The 26,223-nt window shown below is 38.1% G+C and overlaps 1 protein-coding gene across 7 annotated transcripts in view; it reads right to left on the bottom strand.

Annotated features, from left to right (window-relative positions):
• adcy6b (adenylate cyclase 6b) overlaps positions 1–25,143 on the bottom strand; it is a 29,740-nt gene extending 4,597 nt beyond the window's left edge. Inside the window, exons 1-17 of one of the 7 annotated variants that reach the window (XM_079478130.1) lie at positions 25,052–25,143; positions 22,581–22,775; positions 21,135–22,023; positions 7,532–7,681; positions 7,085–7,206; positions 6,177–6,288; positions 5,544–5,671; positions 5,294–5,452; positions 4,957–5,098; positions 4,689–4,817; positions 3,073–3,101; positions 2,628–2,775; positions 2,436–2,533; positions 2,256–2,343; positions 1,904–2,020; positions 1,511–1,654; positions 882–1,057 (exon numbers count right to left, since the gene is read on the bottom strand). In XM_079478130.1, coding sequence (XP_079334256.1) covers positions 882–1,057; positions 1,511–1,654; positions 1,904–2,020; positions 2,256–2,343; positions 2,436–2,533; positions 2,628–2,775; positions 3,073–3,101; positions 4,689–4,817; positions 4,957–5,098; positions 5,294–5,452; positions 5,544–5,671; positions 6,177–6,288; positions 7,085–7,206; positions 7,532–7,681; positions 21,135–22,022 — 2,630 coding nt within the window. In that variant the 5' untranslated portion in view covers position 22,023; positions 22,581–22,775; positions 25,052–25,143. Of the gene's footprint in view, positions 1–881; positions 1,058–1,510; positions 1,655–1,903; positions 2,021–2,255; positions 2,344–2,435; positions 2,534–2,627; positions 2,776–3,072; positions 3,102–4,688; positions 4,818–4,956; positions 5,099–5,293; positions 5,453–5,543; positions 5,672–6,176; positions 6,289–7,084; positions 7,207–7,531; positions 7,682–21,134; positions 22,024–22,580; positions 22,776–23,478; positions 23,610–24,689; positions 24,854–25,051 lie in introns of those variants that run through there. The other 6 variants (XM_079478131.1, XM_079478132.1, XM_079478128.1 and 3 more) reach the window with 6 other exon arrangements.
• Between the last annotated feature and the right edge of the window lie 1,080 nt (positions 25,144–26,223).

Below are 26,223 nucleotides of genomic sequence, written 5' to 3'. Positions count from 1 at the left end.
TAACAAGAAGTGCTCTTAATGTTTTGACTGCTTTCCAGTATGATAGCGGAATGTTAGTTCATGCATACTTGAGATTGCATTTCAAGAGATGGAATATTTGATTACTCAGTCACTGTTTGACAGCGGAGCGGGAAGATAGTTTCACTTTCGCTTTGAAAATGTTTGTTTTGTGTTACCCGCAGCAGAATCCCTGCCTCATTCCATCCATTTAAGTCTCTGTGCTTTTCTTCACATTACGTGATAAAGGCAGAAAGTAAACGAACGGCAACACAAGCTTTCGGGTCATATGTTTTACTGTGCATTTGGAAAACACTTGAAAATGCTAGTGTGGTCGACGAACTCAGTTTTGAAAGGGAAATGTATGTACAGGGTCTCAGCTTCTAATTTTGAGGCGGCATGTGTGTGTGAAGCTTCATTAGATTGGAATGGCTTGCCTTATGCCTCTTTCTTTCTGGGCATAAGCTGCATGTTACATACACATTCCTTGTGTTTCACCATTACAATGGAAAAGTAGTGCCTATAAATCCAATTTGCGAAAGCAACATTTGAACTTGGCATCGCTCTCTTACTCCTAGGCATCGGTGTTCTCTCTGCGACTGTGTTTGTGTGTGAAAGCCCGCCCGTCTCTGCCTCTGGTTGGCAAAAGATGAAAATGTACTTTACCTAAGCCAATCATCAACAGTTATGCGGTTATCTCCCACCCCACTTATACATTTAAACTGCAAGGGCAACTCAACATTCAGTGTCCAATGTCTTAGATGGTGATTTTGGATCAGGATAATCTGCAATGTGCATCGCACCTTATGTCGTTTAGACTTCAGTGTAATATTTTAAGAGCCGCTACATATTAAATCCCCTCTTTCAATTCATGTAAAACTTACAGTGACTTGGCGGTGACCAGAAGGTCAGCGTTGTCCAACAGAGTGACCATAGGCCACTCCACAAGCAGCAGGAAGCAGATCTGGATGAAGACCGTGAGGACCAGCTTGCCTATACTGCTGATGTGCAGGAACACTGAGCAGCACAGCAGAGTCAGCAGGACACTGTACATGAAATACTGAGAGCAGAGACAAAAGCAGCAGTCAAAACCTGCATTTCAATTATATAAAGAGTATTTAGCACTTTTCACAATGTGCATTGCCGAGCAGCTTTATTGAATACATTTTAGCACAAAAACCCGATACAGATAACAACTTCAAATGATACAGAAATAAGAAAAATATATAAAAGACAGAAAATAAGGTTGTGGCAAAGAGTGATAAATTCCATTTGATTTAAGTCTAGGTACCGCAAGACCCATCTTTTGACCCATAATAATGTAACCTCGGCAACACACGTAATAGCAAACCAAAGCAAAACCTAAAAGGTTCAAAGTAAACAAAGTTGTGGGAAAACAGACTAAATTTTTATTCAGCCACACTGGAAAAAATACATTAAGCAGCATTTGAATACACTAGGGAGAAGACATGCAAAGTGTACGCAAAGCGTCCAGATGATCAAACACACTGACCTCAGGTAAAGGACATGATAAACACAGTGTTAGAGGTTCCTCTGCTGTTCCAGTCCCATTATACATCTGACACACCGTGACTAAAGCAGAAACATTCGGTGGTCCGGCAATACAATCTAGCAGTTTCACTCGGCTACAGGAAAACTGAAATGCAGAATTTTTAGATATTCAAAGCATATTTGAAGAGACCTATATTATCTGTTGTATTTAACTCGTTCCCTGTCAGCATTATCTTTATGATTGAACAGTTTTTCCTATTTTATGACAACTGGATATATTTGTTTGTGGCCTTGCCCTACCCAAAGCTTAATACTGCAGAACTCTGAATCATCAACATCTGTTTAATATTCGCAGTATAATTTCCTTTAAAGTGAATTAAATCTGGACGCCTACCATATTAACAAAAGCAGAGATGAAGAGAAGCAGAATGGTGAAGACTCCGACTAGCGTACTGTTTATGCGGGATTGCACAATCATCTTTGATACTGTCTGCAAGGTAGCTGGGAAAAGCTGAAATAAGTCGCAAAGTTAGTAAGAAAGGCATAAATCAGAAACAAATCTAGCTAGTAAGCTATTTTATTTTGTGACATCAGCAGCGCAGAACTGACATACTTCACCTTGAAAGAATGATAGTATGGATAACCCACATTTGCTGAGTAATTTATTGCACATGGTAATATAAATACTTTGAAACGCACATATCACATTAAACAAACAGGAAGGATTAAGTGGCACAGAGACTGACCTTAACGCAGGAATAAATGGCACATACGAAGAGCACATTGGCGAGGATAATAAAGATGCTGATGAACATGCCCAGCATTAATGGAGTACTGTAACCAAACCACAACATTTTTGAGACACACTGCATACACAGATCACATTGCTTTAAATAAAAAACGGTGTAAAATACATTGAAACTCACTGTGGGAAGATGATAAGCTGAATAAAAGCAACGAAGCAGAATACGACGAGGGTACAGGCCACATAGCCACCAAAGCGATCATCCACTTTTTTCGAGTACTGAAAGCATCAAAATTGGCGTTGTTGTTAGCCGTTAGAAAATGTTTTTCCGAATTCAAATGTGAACATGCGATGCGATGGACGGTATTAAAACCTTTTTCTCCAGGGCAGGTGTTTGGAATGTAAGCAGGAATTTCTTCACATGGTCTTTTCGTAACTGGTCAATGCTGCGGGCATCAATGGCACGACCTAAAAACTCATCGACCTCATCTTCTGGATTGAGAGCCTCTTGGGCACAGCGGCTGGAAGGAGAATATCCAAATGAAGGGAAGAAACGTCACAATTTACATTAAACAGGGTCAATAATGATTTTTTTAAATTCTGGTCATAAGCTTTAATGTGAAATGAACATTCACAAAATTGAATGATCTTAAACAAATAATATTTTGAAAAGGATTGAAATCTGATCTAGAATGTTTATTTGATGTTGCCTTTTCCGCCTGAGCAAACAACACAAACAAAAACAGCCAGTCAAATGTTCACCATAAATCCCTGCAGAGCCAGAGCGAATGAATTTGTGTAATAAAACCAGAACTCACTTATCTTTGCTGGAGGCTTCATCTATGCCCTGAAACAGACAGGTAGATTAGTTACAGTGGGCAGTAAAACACGTCAGAATAGGAATAACACACTCAGAGTCTTATTTTAGACGACTCCAAAGCTCCAAAGTCACTGTCACTTTAATTCACACTCCCAGACTTCAAATTACACCCAGAGAGAGAGATGGGCACCAGAGATTGGCTGTTAGACTGCAAAAAAGGACTTTCATCTTTTTTCTTGTTTTTAACCTCAATGGTTAGTCAGATTTACACTACCGTTCAAACGTTGCAGATCACTTATTCAATCCTTCTCATTTTTTTCCAGATTGTAGGAAAAGTAAGAAACCTCATCAAAACAATGATGTGCTGATGAGAATTATGTTGTGACTAAAATATAACATTTATGTTTGTTTTCTTTAGTGTCTTCAAAGTCTTTCATTCGCCATTAATTTGTAAAATTGGCATTTCAGCAGCCGGTTTCTTAAAGGGGTACCTGTAGTTCACCTTCAAAATTAAAATTCTGTCATCCTTTACTCACCCTTTTGTCATTTCAGACCTGTGTGACTTTCTTTCTTCTGCAGAACACTATTTTACAATATTTTGAAAATATCTTTCAGCACAACCCCCCATTCACCAATGCAAGTGTACGGAGGCTGGTAACAACATTCTTCAAAATATCTTCTTTTGTCTTCTTGGGGAAGAAAGAAAGTCATACAGATTTGAGAGGGTGTCTAAATAATTACAGAATTTTCATTTTGAAGGTGTACTGCTCCTTTAAGGTCTCAGATGAAAGAAGTTATGTTTTTACAATTCTATTTTGTCAACAAAAATATCTATCAAATATATAAGCAGATGCCTTCCGATCAAAAGATTTTTAAATCACAAAATAAATTTCGGTCAAGTGATCACAAACTTTTAAATAGTAGTCCCTATATGTTTTAAGCAAAACTATTTTCTAATATTGGGTATGAAAAACAATCCAAATGTAAGATGTTTTCTCTAATGCTTCTCAAGAAATTTACTTTGGTTTAATGAAGACATTTTTACAAAACAAAGCAAAACAGAAATACTTATTTACATTTATGCATTTGACATTTTTTATCGAAGCGATAGTGCATTCAAGCTTTTATGTATTTTCCCTGGGAATCGAACCCACGGCCCTTGCAAATATAGTACAAGAATGAGGGAAAAGCATTTTTGCTGTTTACTAAAATGTATACAATTAATTGCAGTGTACATACTAAATATTATGAATAATAATTAAAGAATAAAAAAATGTAAAAGCTATAAGCTATATTAGTTGTAAATTGAGTTTGTGACCCATCCCTTTATTTCATCCATTCAAACTCTACATTTTTACTGAAAAATAAGCTATATTATTATATAAATAATTTTTTTGTGTATTCCTTTTCCCCTCCACTTATACTTTAGGCAATATTTATTCGTCACAATATTTTTTTTTACCACATGGAAAGCAGTAAAGTCCTTGACTGGAGAGCAGAAACAGCAATTCACACATAGGCAGCAGCCAGCTCTCGATTATGAGTTCGAGAAGTGCAGAGGAGACAGACAGCATGAGCTGTGAAAGTTGGAGTGTAAGTGGACAGAGATCTTACCATCTGTCTGAAGACTTTAGAATCTTTAGTCCTGGAGAAAGATCTGTCAGGAACCCAGCGTGGCATCAGCCCTTCTGAAGAGTTCGCCCTAGCACGCTGCATTTTAGCCATCATGGCTTTTTCTTCTTTCTTCATGAGATATTGGCACACACAAACAGGAAATTCAACTTTTTTTCATCACATACAAATATATATATAGTTTGATTGATCCCTATAGAGAAATAATTTTCTTCATGGAGAATACCCTTTCACCCTTTCAAAAGCTCACCCTTTTCTGACTGCAACCCAGCACGAAAAACGTCTCAATGTTGTTGTCTTTCAGGTAAGCATTTCTGTCCCCTCCAAAACCTGGTTCCACCTCATAGTCCCCATTTAAATACTGTAGCGTGGCTTTTGTGATATGGATTCGCCTGTAAGCATTTACATTTTCACTTTTAGTACAGACATATACACTCAGCGTATATGTCATCTCTATCCAGAATTAACAATCAAATTTCTTGTGTTGTATCAAACCCACATTATTTGTTAAATGCCAAATTTAAATTGAAAACAGATTAACACAACATGTTTCTGCAAACTTCACAATTGGTGCTGGTCTCGCTTACCCTGCTTTGCCTCCAGCTTCCATTTGGTTGGCCAGCGTGACATCGTTGGACCAGACATCAAATTGCCATTTGCGCAGGCCCAGCACCCCGCAGTGCACGCGGCCGCTGTGAATGCCCACACGCATATTCACGTTCACTCCCGTCACCTCTCGCACCAATCTGCAATCATGCATGCATGGTAATTGGAAAACGCATTGAGGAGCAAATGACACGGAGGACGTGGTGGAAAATGAGGTAGAGAAAAACATACGAGATGGCCTCAATCATGTCCACCCCCATCTCCACACAGCAGTGAGCGTGATCAGCCCTCGGTTCCGGAAGTCCAGACACACAGTAATAACAATCCCCCAAGATCTTGATCCGCAGACAGTGGTTTTCCTGAGAATACAGACATAACATACCGCAAGCATATTAACAGGCATTACTGCAGAGCTTTGGAAAAAATCCTAACAGTAGGGGACTCAAAATGATATTTAAGCATTTTCTCAAGGAAGTGTGAGTTACTTTGCAGTGCAAAAGTGGACGAGGATGCTATGATGTTTTGGGTGGTTGCCAGGGCTTTGCTGCATGGCTGTGAAGTTCCGAGAGATTTTTAGGATATTCGAGGTGACGCTAGGCTATTGCTATATGTGTTTGCTATGGAACTGCTAAGTGTTTGCAGGGTATTTGCAAGGGCACTGCTATATGGCTCTGGGTGGTTTCTAGGCTATTGCTATATGTGTTTGCTATGGAACTGCTAAGTGTTTGCAGGGTATTTGCAAGGGCACCGCTATGTGGTTTCTGGGGTCTTTTGGTTGGGTGCTATGGCTTTGCTGGAGCGGTTGCCCTGTGGAGACCTACATGTTAAGATCACATGATCAATATGACCATACTGTCTACTTACCCAAGCTAATTTATCAAAGCGTGCGAAAAGCTCATTAAGGGTCATCACCAACTCCTGGGCTGTACATTGTGACGCCAAACTGGTGAAGCCCTCAATGTCCGCGAACAGGATACTGTTGAGAGGACAGATAGAAGACGACAAAAGACAGACAGAAGAAAATTAAATCAATAATCACTGAAGGCCCTTGTCTGGGTCACTGCCGTTGGTTTGATGGGCTAACCGTGAAAACCATTGATTCAGTTCACATTCTGAATAGAGGGTGGTCACTCTTGATACTTCAGTATATTCTTCAATTAGAAAAACCATGACCTGGCAGGTCTTCTTAAAGTCCTTGCCGCTACAAGCAGGAGACATGGTCATCAACTACAATTTAAGACATGACAGAATGGATACACACAGCCTGGACAAATTACCACGTGACAACAGATGGCACAGTTTATTTCATAATCACCCAATAATTTGATAGAATTTGGGGCACCGGTGTTACATTTATCAAAGGTTGCTTGGATTTTATGGAAGCATGTGTTCATACACACCATTTTCGATTCAAATCATTTTATTTGTATTTTATTTGCATTGAATCAATTTCTTTTTCAGTTATATTATAACAAGCAACTTGACCCTCAATCCGGCAAGACAGAGACAAAAAAATAGACGAAAGTCACGTCTCAAGGACTGCAAACAACCTAATCTGTTTAAGTATTCAACATGGGCAAAGCCTTGGGAACAATAACCTTAAGCTGCATGAGCGTGTAATATGTCTCTGCTTTACACAGACATGCCGTCTGTTTTAATCACACAGAGACAGCACTGTTCCAACACTGTTGGATTACATTCAGGAGGTGTGATGACAACACTGGCAAATGTAACAGCATGACACCATGTGGCGGTCTTGGCATCTTGTGTACCTGACGTTGTCGTGCTTCTGGATGTAGATCTTGTGAAACATCATATCTTCTTTCTTGGCGTTGATGTCTGCCTTCATCTCCATGGCAACGTGCCTTGGCAGCACAGAGAGCAGCAGGCGCTCCTGGATGGGGTTTATAAGATTAGACTATCAATCATGTGTTTAAGTACACATGTGCATCGCTGACAAATAACATAGGGACTTTTTAATCCACACAAGATTTTAAGGACATGCATGAGGAAAAGTCTATTTTAAGTTACTGTGACCTGTGACAAACAGTACATTTTATAAGTAAAGTGCTCATTTTTTCCAATGTTAAAACATGTAGTTATTGAAAAAAACAACAAGTTTAAAAATGAAATGTGTGGCCGGGGGTTTCTGAAGTGTGATAAGAGATGAACAAACACCAGGTGGGTGGGTGTATTTGTGCACTCGAAGACTTTCAGACCTGCTGCTGGTTTTCTCTCTGAAGGTGTATTCTGGCTTGGATGTATCCTCTAGTCTCTTTGAAGGCTTGTCTCTGAGACACCTCAGCCGGGTAATGTGTGCAGATGCCGATGATGTTGGTGCACAGGAAAATCACTGTATTGGCACAGATCTGCACAGACAGAAAGACAAAAAGGGAGTGAATGCAATGGTGCTCACTTATGCCCTCATGTCTGACTTAAAAATGGCAGCCAACAATGATTATTCTTTCCACAAAAAGGGCTCAAGAAAGAAATATAATTTGGTGTAAATTTGACCAAGCTACACATCATCAATCTTTTTATAGATCTTATACTTTTAAGGACAGTCTTTCATCCTCTCACCTGTAAAACATCACAACCTCTAAACAAACATCTCCTATGTTATTATAACATCGCTAAAAATAAGAGAATGTAAAGACGAACTATGTAACAATAATAAACTCCTCAGAGGCGGGGTGGAGAATCTCAGACTGTCTTACTTTATTACTGTACGTTCTGCCCATATTACATCATTCAGTTTGAAATCAATCACACAAGACTTTGAGCAAGGAAATGAAACTACAGCAGAGCGGATAGGTTTAAAAGCTTTAAAAAGACATATAACAATATATTGCTAAACAAAAAAAATTTAGCCAAAGACTTAACATCTACCAACATGTGACCTGTGTCGACATGTATTTTTATTTTGTGCTTTTACCGCATTAAAGGAATTGTTCATTTTCAATATACATTTTCATGATAATTTACTCACCCCCGTTGTCATCCAAGATGTTTATGTCTTTTTTTTCTTTAGTGGAAAAGAAATTAAGGTTTTTGATGAAAACATTCCAGGATATATTATTCTCCATATAGTGGACTTCAATGGACCCCAAACGGTTGAATGTCAAAATTACAGTGTTACATTTTAAACCTGTATGACTTACTTTTTTCCGCAGAACACAAAAGAAAACCCCATTCACTTGTATTGGTTTTGTGTCCATACAACAGAAGTGAATGGATGCCGGCACTGTTTCGGCTAAAAAATGTCTTCGAAATATCTTTTGTGTTCTGCGAAGAAAGTCGTAAAGGGTTGGATTGACAACAGGGTGAGTAAATGATGACAACGTTTGGGTGAACAATCTTTTTCAACTTTGAAACTTAAGGACTTTAGAGCCAGTTTTTTTATTTGAATTTTTGCAGATACTGTTTAGGCACAGAAATTTCATAATTATAATAATATAATAAATTAAAATATAATTTAAATATAGAAAAAACAGTCTCAAACTTCTGGGGCTACAGACCAAAAATACTAATGGCCTACACCTTTTTTTATGATTATTACATTTTTGAGCATACAGTATATAATTCAGCGTTTCAGTAAACATATCTTTCACATTCGCAGTTCATGAACATTTCAGACAGTTTACACTAAAAAAGCACAATCAAATGTGTTGAGTTTACATGCTCCAGTAAAAAAAACATCCAGCAAAATCAGCTCTGTGTGTTATGGCTTTTATCTGTATATCATTAAAAGTATCTCAGGTTTAGATGGTATGCGGACAAACCTGTGTGTTCACAGAGTTGTGCCATCTTGCTGTAAATAATTTTTGAGAGTTGTTATAACATGCACAGTGGATTACATGATGACGATATACAGGCAGACATAAACACCAGAAAGACAGGTGAAATTTACACAGGGGTCCAAAGGCACAATAATTGTGCTTTTATTGTGACATTTCGCAATAAAATAAATTACAAATTGCAGCTCTTATATATACAGTATGTATATAAAGTTTGCTATTTGAACTGTAGATGTCTTAATCATTCTGTTGATGCAGAAAACAACATTTCTGGGTGGATGAACTTGGATATGAGAACTTTGTTGTGGTCCAATTCACTGGAAGTGTTTTCATCTTTGATGAAAAGGAACAAAAATATGACAGCATAGCTTCGGAAAAATAGCCCCACTCCCTTTTTCAAGAGCCCCTGGAGCGAATTCCCAAACATCTTCAGAGTCCAGGGATAAAAGCCAGACCCACCAAGCATCCATTTACACATGACATTATTGATTTGGGTTATTTACGCAAAGAAACTTGCAGAACCTTTCCAAACCCCCCTAAAAAACATTTCTATTCAAAGGATCTTCACTAAAGCATGAAGTTTAGGTCACCAAGGTGATCGGAGCTGAAAAAGTAAAGATGTGGCCGATCTGAAAACATCTTTTAATTCTTATTCTGTGGCTAAATAAACTTTGCAAAAGCACTAAAAGTGCACAACTGCCAAGTCCACATGAATCAAAATCTTTCATTTGATATTAATTCTTAAAGTCCCAGAATCTTTTTGTTATGCTTGTATTTAGTGGATGCACTAAACGTTTTGCCTGTTGACATTGTTATAAGTACATTACGTTTTGGCAGATACGTATCAAGGTGACTTAACGTGCATTCTAAGCACACTTTATACATTATACTGTGCATGTGTCACCCCCTCCCATATCAAACTGAACGAGAGTAGATCATATCAGTGAAATTTTTAACACGTTGACATTTGAGCTGGCACAATGGATCAAGGGAATGTAACATGCTTTTACCTCTGAACTAAGACTGATTAAATGAGACTGTCAGATCGCTCTTCGAGCTTGTGTGGGTGTGTGTGTGAGACACAGAGTCATGCTGCAAGCAGTCAGCTTTACAGTGTCAGACGACAGTGTGTTTGGAAATGTCACAGTATAAAGACAGTGCTGTTGTGTTTAATAGCTGTATGAGAATGACCCAAACTGAGCGCTGAACCACTGTGTTTAACTTATTTTCTTGAAAGCCTGTTGATTGTATTTACCGGAGTTTCGCATTCAGTTTTGCAGAAGGACATTCACATAACCCTGCCAATCACTTTTGACCAGCTGCTTATTTCACTCCTTTCAATAATCTATCTGCCATTCCTCATATATTGTGGCCAAATTTGACCTAATCCTCACGTTTGAATCAAAACAAACCAGATTTACCCTTTATTATTTGAGCGTGTTTGTAAAACATGTTTCTTTCTCCCATGTGAAAACCTTTCTGTATGCGAAATTAGTATTATATACAGTACACAAAAGTACTGAATTTTCCACAAATTATCAGACATAATGACATAGTATGGACCAGGACTGCTGTGTATAGAGTGTGCGATTTGTTTCAGAGAAATACTTTTGCATTCCTCTTTAACAAGGACTCTTCCTTACCAGGAGTCTAAACATTGGCTTATAAGGCAGTCAAATCTGACTGAGAGCTTTTTGGTTGTAATAAAAAAAGGTAGTCTGAGAGCGGGTCTCGGTATTTATGACAATGAAAATATTTGTTTTATTAAAAAGAGGAATTGCATGTTTCATGTCTACGATATGCTGTAATAATGTGATATATTTTAATGATTTGTTGCCGTCTTGTCAGCTTGAAGGTCAAAACATCAAGATGACAGTCTGTGTATGTTTTACCAAGGCACATGACGCAGAAGAAACAATAAAGAAGAAACCTTAAATACACTGAAATGAGAATCGACAAGGAAATAAGGAAATGAATAAAAGGGTGTAAACAAGGTGATATTAGGTCTTGGAATGGATTCCAAAAAGAACCGGAATCGACTCCTCTTAAAGACCAGGAATTGGAATCGAATGCAAAAATTTCCGAATCGAACAGCCCAAGGTGATAAAATGACAAACAGGTGACAATAATCGGTGACTAATGAAACTAATGAGGGAACCAATGAAGTAGAGCAGAAGGAAACTTAATGAACCAAAGCACAAAAAAGTGAATGAAACAGAACATATCTTTGATACAAGTTGGATTTATTCTCAGTTAATTTTGTTCGAAATAATAAAATGTGCAGGAAAGAAAAGAAGAGGAAAGGAGAGAAAGTAAAGGGAAATAGAAAAGGAAAGTAAATGGAAAAAAGAGAGAAAGGAAGAAAGTAGTGGAAAAAGAAACTAAAGAAAACTTAAAGAAAATTAATTAAATGAAAATGAAAAGGAAAAAGAAAATGAAATGGACGTTAGGCAAAGTAAATGGAAAGAAAAGGAAAAGAAAAAGTTGGACTCTGGCAATAAACTCAGTCATGAATTAGTCCAAACCAAAATTGGTCTCAGCTGAGCAGTGAAGCTACAAGGTGATCTTTGAGAGAAATGGCATCAAACACCAAGGGCCCAGCAGACCTGGATAAAAGCCACACAACGGACAAATAGTAAATAATTAAGCTTTATATAATAAATATCATGCTGCAAATTTCCCAGAAAAGCCCTGTTCATCAACCATGCTTGTTATGAACGTAATCTGCAAAACCATAATTTGCAGAGTACACCATTTTTTGTTTCCTAGAAGCCTCACCCATAGGGCTACAGCATCTCAGTCCTGGCATTATAACACAGAACACCCTCAGGGTAGGACATATTTTCTTGAATTTCTCCGAGCAACGGTACTCTGAAAGCCCTCAAGCTTCTAAGACCCTCAACAGGGTAACGGCTGAGAGATAGAAAACACTGATTGCCAGCACTTGCTTTATCGGCGCTCAAAAGGGAAATGTCCCCATTCACGTTGGTCAGTTAGATGGCTGTTTTGCATGAGGTTAAGTGTCTAAGTAAATATCAGTCAAGCGTTTCATCAGCTGTTTCACCAATGCACTTTCCATTAACTGAACCAAAATGGCTAAAATCAATGGAAGCAGTTTTTAATTATTCAACTCCCACAGCAAACACATCAACTGTATCAAAATTCAATTTATTCAATGAGAGCCCACATCCAAATGACAGTGAATTAACTAATAACGGTTTCATGGCAAAAGGGTCAAAATCCAAAACAAGACCCATACACCGCAGCTGTACTGTACCAAAATCTCAGGAGTCTGATCTCAGGAGTCATTGCACTGAGAAAACAAACAAGATAAGAAGACATTAGAGCAGGAAGAATGCGAAAGAATGTATAAAGATGAAAAAGCAGAGACAGATCTTTAAAATGAATAGATAAGTAGGGGAAACAATTGGTTTCTGGGAAGTCACTGTTGAATAAAAGCTCTGATTTCACAGGCCAGTTACATAAGAGGGACGAAGCCCCACACACACTGGAGCTCAGCCCAGAAACTTAATGCTGTACATACACATATTCACATAGACGACAGGATATAGTGAAAGTCCTTTGAGGGCTATAGTCAGCATTTAATCACAACGTTTAATCGAATGCAATGTTGAAAGCTGGTTTGTCCTCGGCATGACTGAAAGCTTTCAGGTTTTAAGGGTGGTCTGCGGTCTGTAGGGCTGTCAACTTTAGTCGTTTAGTCGACTAATCGGTCGATGCCGTCTTGGTCGACTGACATTCTCATTGGTCGACCAGTTGCCTATTTTTTTTAGCCTATGTTTCATCCCCAACTTTAAATACTTTAATTTCGGCTATTTAAAAAAAATCACTTAATTTTCAAAGAATTGTATTATTATTATAGTTTTATGTATTATTAATGTCTTTTCGTTGTTGTTTTATAAATGTTCTATGACGATTGTTTAATAACTGTTCAATCAAAATGCAAAACATCGCGTCTTTTTTTTTTTTTTTTTTTTTTTTTTTTTAGTCGACTGATCGCTGCGCAGGACAGGACTTTGGTCGACTAAGCATTTCTTTGGTTGACTACAGCCCTAGCGGTCTTCCTTACAAAGATGATTTCTGGTAAAACAAAACCTGTAAAAATATTTGAACTGGTCATACCAACTGAGATCTCGTCCCTACCACTGACCAAAGTCAGAAGCAAACATTAGAAACATGCTCACTACCATGCACTTTAAGCTATGATTTATGGCAAATAAATATTTGTTTATAGGGATTGAAAGTCCACTCGTAAAAATGTGAAAAAGCATTTGATGTAGGGCAAATGAGAGTTATGAGGGTTGCTCCACAAATTAGGTAGAGCGATGCAACCCATCATTAAAGGTCATTTAGAATCAGTCGCCTGCTTTCATCTCCCTCTAACTTCCTATTTTCTACAAAGGCAAGGTTTATTTCGTTATCACTCATAACAGTTTGAGGCCCCGGGCCCCTGATAAATGACCACGGCAGCCTGAAGAAAAAACTCTTAACAAACAGGTCGACGAGTCAGTCATCTGATTCTAAAGTTCAAAAATACGCCCACAGCAGAGCGAAAGATGAATTTCCCTGTAATAGCTAAATGAGCATCCCATCTGTGGTATTATCAAAACAAATGTGAATTATACGCAACAGTACAATAGGCTTGATGCCTACGGGCACAGGTCATATGAGAGCTGGATAGAAATAAATACAAATATAAAACCAGAGGAAAATAGATTATGGATCCAAACAAAATGACGAATTAGCATTGACCCAATAAGCTTCGGTGCGTGAGACTGGACTCAGGTGGTTTTTAGTTTTGTTACAGTTAAACGAATAGCTTTCCAAAAAAATTTAAATCTGTCATTGTTTACATATGCCGTTCTTTTTCTTGCGCAACTAGTCATTCAACAGTTCATAGTGATAAGAGGCTTTCAAGCTCTGTTAAAGCCAAATGAACATGTCATAAAAGTCCATATAACTTAGGGGCAATACCATTAAATCATTTTTCCTCTGAAGTTTGTGGCACACATTCAGAATTCGAATAGCAACGTCATGTTCAGTTACAAATGCGAGACACAATGTTATTTTCATTCACACCCCATGTTTGAAACCGCAAACACATCACATGTGTGCTTCAATGGAAGTGAGGATAATTCAATGGAAGTGGGATAGTTCAGCCCAAAATTTTTATGATTTCATCATTTTCTCACATCATTCAAAACCTTTATTATTTCCTTCTGCAGAACACAAAATATATTCTGAAGAACATTGGAACCAAACAACATTTCACCCATTGACTTCAATTGTATGGACATTACTCAAAATGCCAGAAGTCAGTCAAGCAAATTTGGAATAACATGAGAGTTCTGAAATGAAGGCAGAATTTTATTTTTGGGTGAACTATTCCTTTAAAGACATCTTCAATATTGTACAATATTTATACAAAGTTATGGCTTTTAGAAGACTTGGCACACCGTGTGATTCATATGAACGACATTTACGGTTTTGCTTGATCACCAAAAAAAATCTTGTTTGGCAAAAGCTGAGTACCAAATATTCACAGTTTGTGCTCCATGGAAAAAATACACGCATGCAGGTTTGGAATGACATGAGGGTGAGTAAATAATGTCACAATTTTGTGTGAACTGTCCCTTTAAGAGATAAGCGTGGATGAAACAATAAAGTTCTACCACTTCCATAAAATAAACGTGTTCCTCTCATTTCTATTCTGGGCACTGTACTAATGTGCTCCAGGACTATGCGGAGTCTGTCTGTCACAAGCATACAAGGTCAGTAAAGCACAGAGATGCACGTGATGTGCACGTGACCGCCTCCTCCTCACTGGTCTGGACATAATGTATTGTTTACATAAACACAGAAAAACCGACTTAATAGAAAGTTCTCACAGGGAACCGACATGTTCCTGAGAGATTTTAAAGCACACGGTCAGGAATTTCTTATCATTATTACGAAAAGGGCAAAATGACCGCTCAACGAAAATCAAGCTGAACAGCAAACATCACGTTTCTATACGCATGAAAACAAATAATTCAAAACAGAAATGACACAAATGTGATGTCATCCCAGTTTTGGAATTACAAGTTCTCATGCTTGGTCGGTGAGCTCTCCACCCTCACAGAGTTTGAGCTTCAAATGAAAGAAAATGAATAAGATGAAATGCCATGCTGCTCGTAAGTCCATTTTTAAGAGTACAATGCATAGCAAAACATACAGGTCACCACATGATCTGAATCCAAAAAAAGATGGCCTGAAATATCACAGAACATAAAAGAAAATCATACTGAGCTCGGAGTGAGGAAATACACCCGAAGGTACAAAGGTACAAGGCAGAGATGACGAACAGTAGAGATCAATAATTTCAGATGAACAAGAGAATAGTAAGAAAACACAACAAAGGTACATCAATAGTTGAATAAGCCGAGATGATTGGATCTACATATGTTGAAACCTGAAAATGAACCTGATAACATACAAGAACAACAACTACAAAGAGTTAAGAAAGTTAAGTTGAAGAAAATTCTATCATTATTTCCCCTTTCTCTTATGTTGTTTTAAACATCTGTGACTTTCTCTGTGCACGTCAACAAAAATATAAACAACGTAGTTATTTTCCAGGTACTTTAAATCATTTGGAAATGAAAATATGAGGCAAAAACAGCATAAAAGCAGCTGACACAACAACCCATAACAGAGAGAAATCAAAGATGAGATCTCCTTAACCTCAATTATTCCTACTAGACATCAATAAGAATAAATGCAGAGCCAAATGTAACTTGCACAAGTCATGAGTCTAAGATGTTTCTCCTGAGAAAAAGATCACAAATAGATCTCGGATTTGCCAAGTCTGCAATCCAAAGTCAATATTATTACAGATTTTAATATGGCAGATATTTCAAACTCTTACACGTTTTATCTAGCCTATCCTAGCTAAACAATCTACATTCATTTTACAGCACCATACTCTTGTATTTGTCTCATTTGTTTTATTTAAAAGATACATAAAAGAACTCACTGTAATTCCCCTGAAGGCTATAACTAGTGTGTGCAATTCATCGGAAAAGTATCGTAATCGTCAATTCTGGCATTCAACATTTACAAAAACTAAATAATCGAGGTAAAACAATTATTGTACCGCATTTCATTTTGCATGGATCCTCTCTTTTCTTGTGGTATAATTCCACCGTGTTATGTATGTGTATACAATCGTATATAAATCAAACCCCTTTCATTTACAGTGCTTTAGCTGTGCTATTTCTTTACGTTTATGTTTCAGTTGAATTCATGGTTTAAAAGACAAGATGTTTTATTTTTCTATGTTGTGTTGAAAGGTAATGAGTAACCGTGTTCAATATTTGGGATCTCAATATTGGCCTGATTATGTTTTTTGTCATAATCGAGCAGCCCTACCTCTGGCTTTCAGATGCTGCAGCATTTAATCATTCTTCACTGATAAGCTGCACAGAACAAAAACGCAGACAACCGACAAACCTTTGTGTGGTTTATTTTCCATTTAACGTGCAGTCCTAGAAGAAACATAACAAAATTTACACAGTCTTCTATTTAAGGACCATATCGGGTTTGATATGGAAAACCTAATGAGCTACCGCTGTTAACAATAACAGAGTTTAAAATAACTGCTTGGGTGAACTACAGAACAGTACCTTTAGTAAAATGTTATGACTGCCCATAATGTTCTCTAGCCAGGGTGTTTAGCTCTCCCTTTCCAAAAAAATGAAGAACACTGCAGAAATAAACTAATGGACGGTAAGTGAAAACCTCCACAGTTCTTGAGCCACCATATTTACTGCTTGTTACCATTAACAGAATCCTGGTATATCACAGCAGAGTGGACATCTTGTATTTGCTTTGAAGGAAAAAGCCCCGTTCATTAGCAAACCACACCAGTCTGCTATTAGAGGCCTTAAAGTGATCTTTGCTTGAAAAGTTATTATTAGCCGTGCTATTATTACCTTTATGTGAGCCCTTGTGTTGAGTGCAATATTCCGCTTATCATTAATCCTAATTTATGTCACCTTCTGAGCTGATCAGTCAGGCGTGGTGGTCACATTGCTCCGGGCAAAGTGAATTCTGATCGCACAGCAAGCAATACAGCTCTTTGTGTTTTTAAATGCACGTTTGTTAGCTCTGCCTCCAGTATTATAGCTAAAAGAGCTGCACTGGTTGCCATTTATCTAGACAAGAAAATCAATGCATGTTTTCCCACACTGTTTCTTAATTCTTCATTTATAAGCAAAAACATATATATATATATATATATATATATATATATATATATAATATCTTTATATATTTATATGGTAACAAATATACTACTAGACTGATTTTTCTTAATACCTTTTATCCACTTCCTAACTGCATCCCTATAGACCAGCACAACACTTATGAGATCAAAAGTATGTTAATGTTATGTGGTTAAATACTTAAGTAAATACTGAGGATCATCTTCATTTCAGGAGTAAGATGGAAATCAAAACATCTATGTTCTAATACAAAACAACAGTATAGTAGAAACTGTTTTACCCCCTGCACATGCTATGGGCATCAAGCCAAAAGACCATTTACATTGGAAAACCATGGGGCGCTGTTGACCTCGGGAGGGCTGAGGGTTTCTCTGCCCTGCTTAATGTTTATTACACTGCTAACCTATCTGTAGAAGCAAAGCGCTAACTTTTCACGTATATTCGTCTCGTTTACGACTTAAAATGACAAGAAGCCCAGAAAATATGTGTTGAATAATTCAGAACTCATTTTTGAGTTAACAATCTTGCTAGGTTCAGTTTATATACAGTTCTATATTTCTGTGGAGGAATATTTTGGAGAGGCAACCTGCCCATACAGACGAGCCGCGGCTAGAAACAACATGGCCAATTCCAAGCAAGGGGACCCTATGTAAATAGAAATAGCACATTCTAAGTTAATAAAAACATAACATTTTATTGTGTAAGGTCTTTACATACCTCTCAAGACATAGTTATGTATATTATTCTGCATTTCTATCAACAGATCCTCCAAATAATTACACATTGGATCATTAAAGTCTCACTTTCATATTACACTAACAGTGTATTCGGAGGTTCATTGCTTAATTTAGCTATCGTACACAACTGTATAAAAATAACATGTTCGGTTTAATGTCTCTGAAAAGGTGTTATACTTATGTGCTGTATCTAATTTGTGGTGTTTTTGTAAGTCTGGTTCAACCCCATGGGACAATGCAGGATCAAACACTACAGAACAGGTGCAGTCATAGCCTGCGTTCAGAAACTGCAATTGAAAGCAATGCATGTCACCCTTCCAACAAAGCATCTTGGGACAGTAAACAGACCGTCCATTAATGTCTTCGTTGAAGAAAAACATTAGTGGAACTTTATTTTATTTGCCAAAACAATATCAACATAGCTATATGGTTATTGGTTAACCCTGTTTCATGTATGTGAACTACTAAGTATACACGGCAAAATCAATAAACGCCCTCCCTCTCTTAGCCTTAGTTTAAAAAGAACAGCGCTTTAGAGCTTTTCACCTATCCAAGGAGGGGGAAACGCCAGTTTAATACTACAGATCATCTTATGGACCCTGTCGTGACTACAAGAGAGAGAGCAACAGAAAAGTCTTTTTTCAGCCATGCGTGTCACTCGGGTGCTATTTCATACTGTCGTGCCCCGATCATTCCTGTCACCACATTCCACCCAGCACCATCCCATCAGTGTGTATCTTCACAAAGAGAGCTATTGTGCCCCCGCTGATCGCCCACTGACCTTCTCGATCTGCTCTGCACTGCTGGCCATTTCAGAGGAACACACAAACAGCACAGTGAGAAGAAGAGCGGTGGCTGAGAGAGAAGGGATGGTGGGGGAGAGAAGGAGAGTAAAAGGGATACTTCACCCGAGAATGAAAAATCTGTCATCATTTACTCAACTTCGAGTTTATCCAAATCTGTATAAATTTCGTTGTTCTGATGAACACAGAGAACGATATTTGGAAGGATGCTTATAACCAGACAGATTTTGCCTCCCACTGACAACCATAGAAGGAGAAAATACAATGGTAGTCAAAAGTGCTCAGGAACTGTTTGCTGTCTTACATTCTTCAAATTTTATTTTGTGTTCAACAGAACAAAGAATATATATGAAGCAATTTTTACTACTATGGTAGTCGATGGGGGGCAAAATCTGTCTGGTTATAAGCATTCTTCCAAATATCTTTCTCTGTGTTGAACAGAACAAAGAAATGTATACAGATTTCGAACAACTCGAAGGCGAGTAAATGATGACAGAATTTTCATTTTCGGGTGAAGTTTCCCTTTAAAGAGAAAGAGCCAGCAGTAGATTTGGTTCCTGAGGTAAAGTCACATTTATCTTATTAAGCAGTTCGGCCACATGCTGGAGAAAAAATGCTCTTCTATGTGGCACACAAACAAATAGGGATGTATCTGTACACTGTCTGGTTTGGGCTGTCGGCACACATGCATTTATAATATTACAGTAAGGCTGTACACTACATTGTGGTATGACACAGCAGAAATATCAACTGATAAAGATTCTGCTAAGTCACATGACCAAACGTTGTTAAATGGATATAAAACACAAGTTATACTTTATAACATAACCATGAAATAATACTGTGGTCATACAGCCCACCCATTCAAGCGCTCTGTGTCTGTAGGATACTGTTTAGTTTTTGTATTCCAACTGTTGAGTCACTCTTCATCAGCAAACCAGTTCATGGCCTCAGACTTTCTTCAGAGTATCTCGACCTGAGACCATCTCTTGATACGGGTCTAGAATAAAAGGCTCATGGAGCAAACATGGACAGCATACCTGTCTTGCACCCTGCTTTTCAGAGAGCATTTTTGAACAGCACTAATCAACCAACACAACCAATGGACATTTGTCCTGCATTGATTGCCCACAGGAATGGAACCTATCCCAAATGACGTTGACGAGAATCTACAAGTACATGCTTCAAGGCATGGCCCGAGTCAATCAGAAGCCATTATCCCAATCCATTACTATCATGTCGGTTGCCAAGTACAGAGCCGAAAGCCCAGCCGCCTAAGAAGCTAACACACAACAGCGCACTGAACCAGCATTAACCTGAACAATGTCAGGACTATATCACATTGAGCATGAGGCTGAGGTATTGCATTGGAGATAATGTGTTTCAGCTTCTGCATAGAATTTAAAAGCACTGTATAGAATTTTGCATGTTACCTCAACAGTAGGGCAATTGCATGCAAATAACAGCCTTTTTTCCCAAAGGTTTTCACCATACTGATAGGTCAGATGTTAATATTTGGTGGTTTAAATACCCAAGTGAAGTTTTAAAGTTTCGTGTTTTAAAGCACAGTTTAGTCAGGTAAATAAATTGTCACATCCATAACAGTCCATATTCCCTTTTTTCAAAAATGAATTCATTTTCTCCCTTTTTTTAAATAGAAAACTCAAGCATACACTAATATTTTGATTGAATTTATATTTCAATGGATATAGATATTCATCCATAACGCTGGAATTGCCCTATAGCAAAACAAAGATGAGGACAAAAAGGAGATGAGGATTTTATCCAAAGCCACCTACAAAAGTGAGTTAAAGCTAGTTCACACCAAGAATGAAAACTATAAAAAATTACCGCATATAATCTGTAGTAGCACCCACACCGATGGACAATAATAAAAAAATCTATTTATTCCAAGCATGCTGTTTTTATGGTGCAGGTACTTAAAATTTAGATAGATTTTAAATGGCTATTTCTGTTTATGAAATTTACCAGCAAGGAAAACAATCAATCCCAACAATATTGTTTCACTGTATCATTATTGTAATAGTCCACTATTCCTTTTTTTCACAAATTTAACCAGTTTTAAAACTTCATATTATAGTTTTCTTTATAGTTGCTGCTCTTGGTGTGAGCGACTTTACAAATGCAAGTTGTTATGTACATTAACATAGTTACAAGGATGTCTAGAATGAACACATACCTGTTTCCAGAGAAAGTCGTCGTTGAGGTTCAGTCTCCATGCCATAATAATATGAATGGTGGAGAGCACGACCCCTGTAACCACTGCCGCTCTCATTCTCACGGGCAGCAGCGTGTAGATGATGTAGATGAAGAACATCGTCCACCAGATCCCTTCAGAGGCGCTGCGGGGAGCCACCATCCACACGCCATACACCTGCACCACCATTAACACCACCATCACCAGATAACTCACAATCCACATGTAGTCCTGATGGAAGCCATTTCTGTTACACACCACCGTCAACACTAAGAAGAGGCCCATAGCTACAGAGAGCACAGAAGTGTATGTCACATCAAGTCGACCTTGGACGCAATGGAAAACCAGCATGACACCACAAACCACAACCAGCATTCCCATGAGCATTGTGAGAGAACTCTGGTTGAGCCTGAAGAAGTATCGCTGATACAATCTTTCAAGTTTGGCCGACTTGAACTTCTTGGACTGAAAAACATGAGCCAACCGCAACAAGCAGGCCAAAAAACACCTCTCCGGACCCTTCCTCTCTTCGACACAATCATCTTTGTCCTCCCCATCTTTTGTTTGCCTCGTCTCAGCATCTTCAAAAGCTAGGTCGACGGCTCTCAGACCTACATCAACCTTCCTGCCATAGTGGTCTTCCTGCCAGACGCAGCGTGTGCTGAAGTTGCTGCTGCTGGCGCCCCCCACTCCACGGGAGTAGTGTTTCGATGGGGACTCCATGGCCTCAGGATCCCGAAGGCAGCTCATGTAGCGCGGGTTGCAGAGGGACGAGTCCCTCTTACGCCTCGACTTCCTGCCGTTACGCTCACCCCATGCTGTCTTGTGGTTGTCCACTCTTGTGGCTTTAAAGCCGTTGACCCAAGACATTCTGAAAGAAAATGAAAAGTGCATAAGTAGTACATTATATATTATACATATACAGTATATACACATATACCCAACAACTTTTTAAAACTATAAGTCAAAAGTTTTATCTTTTTTATAATATATAGTAAATAATAATACATTTATAATCGACAATATAATCAATTAATAAATCAGTTTAAATAAATGAATGATATACTTAATTAGTAATCAAATATATAATAAATTCCTACATAATAATTATTGAATAAATATAAATAAATGATATGTCGTAATAATTAAAGAATCAATTTAAATAAATGAATGATATACAAAAAAATATATAAATAATATAATATGCTTATAAACAATAATATAATAAATGAATCATCCATGAATCAATTGAAATAAATGATATACTAAATTAGCAATATAAAAAATAACAGTAAAATTATCAAAACTATAAAATGACAAACAGAGGTATGGGACTGCCATGAAACAACATTCAGTCAGGTGTGACTAAACCGTTCACTGGTATTTACAGAGTGATTGATGTCAAGTGGTTCAGTGAGGTCAGCTTACCTGTGTAGCTTCCTCTTTGTGTGGCACTGCTCTGTTTTACAAGGCACTGCATTTACTCTAGTGTAATATTACCTGCGATTTTTTGAACACCTACAGGGTTTGTCTCTGAGTTCCGGGACAGCCACACAAGCACAGGGTTAATAGAAACTCCTTGTGCACTGCCGAGATCTCTGCATCTCTCAGCCAGCGGAGTCTCTGTTGGTTCAACAAAAACAGAGCTTGTTTGAGCAAGAAATAAACGCATGACTCGAAGTAATCAGACACCATGTCACAAATAACTTAACTAATAGCTATTGCTGAACTTGTCTGCTGTTGACATTAAGAAACATGATTCATTTACGCACTTTGCATACGCTTCGACTTCATTGACTTCCTCTGTATGAATGCACAATTTATGGCAACATTTAAAAAAATATTTCATATATATATTTCAAAATATCGTATTTTGCGTTTTACAGAAGTAAATATGCATTGAAAAGACGTGCGGGTGAATAAATTAGAATTTTTAGGTGATCTATCCCTTTAACATACTGGTTATCTGCCAGTGCCTTTTGATATGTTTTATTACTTTATTCGGTAACATTCAATTGACATTGAATATTGAAATGACTGATACAACGTGTTGTTTTCTATCTGGAGGGAATGGCAATATGCAAAAATATAACCCACGATGCAAAACTTCTTGAGCACTTCCCTTCAAGAATTCAAGTTTTTTTAACCTATCAATTATGTGTGAAATCTGTATAAACTCATTTCAGTTGTGCTTGATCCTTGTTTATTTATCTGTCTGTGGCATTACAGAAATTATACTGTTTATATGTAAAAACTGCATGAACTGTAAATCTTTCTAAGTATGTTTATCTAGAAAGTCAAACAATTCCAAAAATTGCTTTCTAACCAGCATCGAAGAGGTCCCACGCTATTATAAGGACTCTCTCATCATTTTCTCATCCTCTTGTCTTCTGGACAACACAAATGTATTTTCTTTTGTTGTTCAGCTACCGACCTGTTCCGTTCGAGATATCTTCTTTCTCATTCTGCAGAAGATATAGAAGTAATGGAGGAACGATCCCTTTGCTTACTTAAAAAAGTAAGCTTGCTTGCTTTAACTCTAGATGTCCGAAGGTATACATGTTAAAAAAATACAAAATAGAGAAGCACTGTAGAGTGTTGTAGAACTGACGGATAAAAAAGTGTGCACTCGTTGTAGAAATCCATGTGTGTGTGCACAAGAGAACAGGGCAAATACAAATGTTTGAAAAGACGCAGGATAAGCCAACTGTGCAAATTACAAGAATTTGACGTTCAAAGAGCAAACCACAAAAAGAGTGCATTTTAAGACGAGAAGATTTCCCCTGAAAGTAAACACAGGCCTGTTTTAAACTTGCTGTCTGACGACAAATGTGCCATCACAACGCTCTGTAATTCAGATTCAATTGTCCATGCTTCCTAAACGAGCTCGGATGAGTCACTACATTTCTCCTCTGTGGATCCCACACTGGACACACAGCGGTTTGACCTTCTAATTTAACTTGGCAGCAAGACTCCGATGTTGCTTCAGTTCGGACGTGAGAAAATATAAGACAAGGGACGACAACCTGAAACCTTTACAGCAGCAACGCAATAAAACCAAACGCAATACCTCATGACAGGTGGTCTAAATAAAAAGCCCTTGACGCTTCACACGAGACACAAAATGCATTAAACAACTTTACGGCTACGTACTACTTTGTTTGCGCCTCACGAAAAAGCGGTTTTCATTTCATTACACTTGAAGACACATCTAGTGCAAGGTGTGTTTGTAGACATAGTAATGCTGTCCTAACCGGTAAACAAGCAAATACCATAACTCTAAAATGTGAAGAACGAGGTTGGTTTATGGTGCTTAATTATTTTGCTTGCTCAGCTCACCGCATCTAATCGTAAAGACGTTCCGCTACAAATCCCGTTTTCTTGCATTTAATCCGCTGTCAATTCCCCGGCGTGTTTATCAACGACGCGTGCGACTGTAACATGTTGACTGACTGAGGCTCCTATGCTGCTGCTAACACACTGCGAAACAGGCACACAGAGTACCCAAAGCACACCCGTAGGGCAGCCAGCACTCACCCAAACCCCCATGAATCCGCGGCGCAATGTGCTTCAATGACAAATCCGCGGAGTGAAAGTGTATGTTGTCCTCCTGTGCGATGGTTACATTCTTGCGGACAGTCACGTTCGTCTACATGCTCCCTTCACGCGCTGCTACTATTCACTGAAGTCGGGATCCCCCTAGAGGCGCAGGAGCGTGCGTGCGTGCGCGCGCGCGTGTGTGCGTGTCGGAGCGGTACATAATACACGGCACGCAGAGAATATGAAAACGTTTCACGCATTGTCTCCACTGGCTTTTATTAGATCTGTGCTGCCTGCACGTGGTTATCGTCAGAATAATATTGATGCACGACAGCGCATTACAAACAGACCGAACTTACTTTTGAAGTGGATCTGGAAAACGTTTTTCCTCCTGTTTTGCTTTTCCGCTTGCTTGAGGATTCCGAGTTGATAGAAACAATGTGTGTGTGTGACTGCTTGGTGCCCCAACTATGCAAATAAAGCTCTATTTGTTCTGCTTACAGAACACATAACCTTTGAGTGTAGTTTGGTCTCTTTTAGGCTATTTTTCCTCTGTCATTGCAGTTCTGGGCATGTCCTATTGAATTCTCTGATCAAATCCCACTTTTGTATAACAATAGTAAAATCATGTATATTAAAATCAAGCTCTCAAAAGAATGCATTACCGGACGAAAAAGACGAATGAATTGCACCTACTGCACGACCTTGATGTCATAAAGAAACTACAGTTAGTTCAGAATGCAGCTGCCAGAGTTCTAACCAGGTCCAGGAAATACGATCACATAACCCCAATGTTATCAACCCTTCACTGGCTACCCATTAAGTATCGTATTTACTTTAAAGTTCTTTTAATCACTTATAAACCCTTAAAGGGTTTAGCCCCTAACAGAGCTTCTATCACACTACAACCCATCACGCTCTCTAAGATCTCAAAACGCAGGACTTTTGATAATACCTAGAATAACTAAATCCACCAAAGGGGGTCGAGCTTTCTCATACGTAGCACCTAAACTCTGGAATAGCCTTCCTGATACTGTTCGAGGATCAGACACGCTCGCCCATTTTAAATCTAGATTAAAGACACATCTTTTCAGCCAAGCATTCACTTAATGCAAAATATGCTAAATAAACCACCGGGAGACTGCTGACATTAGATATTATTTACTAAGTGTTTATATAACAAGTTAAACTTTTCATGTACTGTGTTCTAACTTTTTTGTGTTTTTCTTCTTTTCCCCTGCAAAGCTGCTTTGGGACAATGCAAATTGTGAAAAGCGCTATATAAATAAAATTGAATTGAATTGAATTGAATAAAGCAAACTCAGGATAGCACTAAACTTTGAAATTTAAGTCAAAGAATTGTATTAAAGCAAAACACAGAACACAAGAGATATTCTGATGAATGTTTGTAACCGAACAATGTCTGTACCCATTGACTTGGTTTTGTGTGTGTACAATATATGTATAAAATGAATGCAGTACAACAATGCAGTATTAAAAACCCGTTTGATGGTTTGTATATATACACAGT

This window comes from Barbatula barbatula (assembly GCF_947034865.1).
Source record: "Barbatula barbatula genome assembly, chromosome: 17".
In the NCBI taxonomy this organism is placed as follows: Eukaryota; Metazoa; Chordata; class Actinopteri; order Cypriniformes; family Nemacheilidae; genus Barbatula; species Barbatula barbatula.
This window is presented reverse-complemented; position numbering and strand designations above follow the sequence as displayed.